At 42.6% G+C, this 3,485-nt stretch overlaps 1 protein-coding gene across 2 annotated transcripts in view; it reads right to left on the reverse strand.

Moving 5' to 3' along the window:
• ahnak (AHNAK nucleoprotein) overlaps positions 1-3,485 on the reverse strand; it is a 37,755-nt gene that overhangs the window by 8,257 nt on the left and 26,013 nt on the right. The window contains exons 7-8 of one of the 2 annotated variants that reach the window (XM_016451829.1): positions 595-2,666; positions 112-285 (exon numbers count right to left, since the gene is read on the reverse strand). In XM_016451829.1, coding sequence (XP_016307315.1) covers positions 112-285; positions 595-2,666 — 2,246 coding nt within the window. Of the gene's footprint in view, positions 1-111; positions 286-420; positions 2,695-3,271; positions 3,475-3,485 lie in introns of both variants that reach the window. The other variant, XM_016451831.1, reaches the window with a different exon arrangement.

Raw genomic sequence — 3,485 nt, forward strand, 5'->3', positions numbered from 1 at the left:
GGCTTTAGGGATTTTCACATCAACATCTGGACCCTCCACTTTTGGACCCTTCAGGCCGAATGATGGCATTTTAATTTTTGGCATCTTAAAACCACCATCAGGTCCTTCAATTTCAACTTTTGGTGCTTTAATATCTCCTTCCACTTTGGGAACGGACACATCAACATCAGCTTTCAGTTTTGGACCTTTCAGGTTGAAGTCAACGTCTGGCATAGAAATCTTTGGACCAGCGATTGATGGCATCTTGAATTTAGGACCCTTGATTTTTCCCTCAGGTCCTTCAATGTCTAACTCTGGATCTTTGATGTCCACATCTGGTGCCTTCACATCAACATCTGGACCCTCCACTTTTGGACCCTTCAGGCCGAATGATGGCATTTTCATTTTTGGCATCTTAAAACTACCATCAGGTCCTTCAATTTCAACTTTTGGTGCTTTAATATCTCCTTCCACTTTAGGAATGGACACATCAACATCACCTTTCAGTTTTGGACCTTTCAGGTTGAAGTCAACGTCTGGCATAGAAATCTTTGGACCAGAGATTGATGGCATCTTGAATTTGGGGCCCTTGATTTTTCCCTCAGGTCCTTCAATGTCAAACTCTGGAGCTTTGATGTCCACATCTGGTGCCTTAATGTCAATATCGGCTTTAGGGATTTTCACATCAACATCCGGACCCTCCAGTTTCGGACCCTTCATTCCGAATGATGGCATTTTGAACTTTGGCATCTTAAAACCACCCTCAGGTCTTTCAATTTCTGGGCCTTCAATTTCAACTTTTGGTGCTTTAATATCTCCTTCCACTTTTGGAATGGACACGTCAATATCACCTTTAAGTTTTGGACCTTTCAGGTTGAAGTCAACGTCTGGCATAGAAATCTTTGGACCAGAGATTGATGGCATCTTGAATTTGGAGCTCTTGATTTTTCCCTCAGGTCCTTCAATGTCAAACTCTGGAGCTTTGATGTCCAATTCTGGTGCCTTAACTTCAATATTGGCTTTAGGAATTTTCACATCAATATCTGGACCCTCCACTTTTGGACCCTTCAGTCCGAATGATGGCATTTTGAACTTTGGCATCTTAAAACCACCATCAGGTCCTTCAATTTCTGGGCCTTCAATATCAACTTTTGGTGCTTTAATATCTCCTTCCACTTTGGGAACGGACACATCAACATCACCTTTCAGTTTTGGACCTTTCAGGTTGAAGTCAACGTCTGGCATAGAAATCTTTGGACCAGAGATTGATGGCATCTTGAATTTGGGGCCCTTGATTTTTCCCTCAGGTCCTTCAATGTCAAACTCTGGAGCTTTGATGTCCACATCTGGTGCCTTAACTTCAATATTGGCTTTAGGGATTTTCACATCAACATCTGGACCCTCCACTTGTGGACCCTTCAGTCCGAATGATGGCATTTTCATTTTTGGCATCTTAAAACCACCATCATGTCCTTCAATGTCTGGGCCTTCAATTTCAAATTTTGGTGCTTTAAGATCTCCTTCCAGTTTTGGAACGGACACGTCAACATCACCTTTCAGTTTTGGACCTTTCAGGTTGAAGTCAACGTCTGGCATAGAAATCTTTGGACCAGAGATTGATGGCATCTTGAATTTGGAGCCCTTGATTTTTCCCTCAGGTCCTTCAATGTCAAACTCTGGAGCTTTGGTGTCCAATTCTGGTGCCTTAACTTCAATATCGGCTTTAGGAATTTTCACATTAATATCTGGACCCTCCACTTTTGGACCCTTCAGTCCGAATGATGGCATTTTGAACTTGGGCATCTTAAAACCACCCTCATGTCCTTCAATGTCTGGGCCTTCAATTTCAAATTTTGGTGCTTTAAGATCTCCTTCCAGTTTTGGAACGGACACGTCAACATCACCTTTCAGTTTTGGACCTTTCAGGTTGAAGTCAACGTCTGGCATAGAAATCTTTGGACCAGAGATTGATGGCATCTTGAATTTGGGGCCCTTGATTTTTCCCTCAGGTCCTTCAATGTCAAACTCTGGAGCTTTGATGTCCAATTCTGGTGTCTTAACTTCAATATTGGCTTCAGGAATTTTCACATCAATATCTGGACCCTCCACTTTTGGACCCTTCAGTCCGAATGATGGCATTTTGAACTTTGGCATCTTAAAACCACCATCAGGTCCTTCAATTTCTGGGCCTTCAATATCAACTTTTGGTGCTTTAATATCTCCTTCCACTTTGGGAATGGACACATCAACATCACCTTTCAGTTTTGGAACTTTCAGGTTGAAGTCAACATCTGGCATGGAAATCTTTGGACCAGCGATTGATGGCATCTTGAATTTGGGGCCCTTGATTTTTTCCTCAGGTCCTTCAATGTCTAACTCTGGATCTTTGATGTCCACATCTGGTGCCTTCACATCAACATCTGGACCCTGCACTTTTGGACCCTTCAGTCCTAATGATGGCATTTTTATTTTTGGCATCTTAAAACCACCATCAGGTCCTTCGATGTCTGGGCCTTCAATTTCAAATTTTGGTCCTTTAATATCTCCTTCCACTTTAGGAATGGACACGTCAACATCACCTTTCAGTTTTGGACCTTTCAGGTTGAAATCAATTTCTGGCATAGAAATCTTTGGACCAGTGATTGATGGCATCTTGAATTTGGGGCCCTTGATTTTTCCCTCAGGTCCTTCCATGTCTAACTCTGGAGCTTTGATGTCCACATCTGGTGCCGTCTGGGCCTTCAATTTCAAATTTTGGTGCTTTAATATCTCCTTCCAGTTTTGGAACGGACACGTCAACGTCACCTTTCAGTTTTGGACCTTTCAGATTGAAGTCAACGTCTGGCATAGAAATCTTTGGACCAGAGATTGATGGCATTTTGAATTTGGGGCCCTTGATTTTTCCCTCAGGTCCTTCAATGTCAACCTCTGGAGCTTTGACGTCCACATCTGGTGCCTTAACTTCAATATTGGCTTTAGGGATTTTCACATCAACATCTGGACTCTCCACTTGTGAACCCTTCAGTCCGAATGATGGCATTTTCATTTTTGGCATCTTAAAACCACCCTCATGTCCTTCAATGTCTGTGCCTTCAATTTCAAATTGTGGTGCTTTAATATCTCCTTCCAGTTTTGGAACGGACACGTCAACGTCACCTTTCAGTTTTGGACCTTTCAGGTTGAAGTCAACGTCTGGCATAGAAATCTTTGGACCAGAGATTGATGGCATCTTGAATTTGGGGCCCTTGATTTTTTCCTCAGGTCCTTCAATGTCTAACTCTGGATCTTTGATGTCCACATCTGGTGCCTTCACATCAACATCTGGACCCTGCACTTTTGGACCCTTCAGTCCGAATGATGGCATTTTCATTTTTGGCATCTTAAAACCACCCTCATGTCCTTCAATGTCTGTGCCTTCAATTTCAAATTGTGGTGCTTTAATATCTCCTTCCAGTTTTGGAACGGACACGTCAACGTCACCTTTCAGTTTTGGACCTTTAAGGTTG

The sequence above is a fragment of the Sinocyclocheilus anshuiensis genome, unplaced genomic scaffold (assembly GCF_001515605.1).
Source record: "Sinocyclocheilus anshuiensis isolate Anshui unplaced genomic scaffold, SAMN03320099.WGS_v1.1 scaffold535, whole genome shotgun sequence".
Taxonomy (NCBI): domain Eukaryota; kingdom Metazoa; phylum Chordata; class Actinopteri; order Cypriniformes; family Cyprinidae; genus Sinocyclocheilus; species Sinocyclocheilus anshuiensis.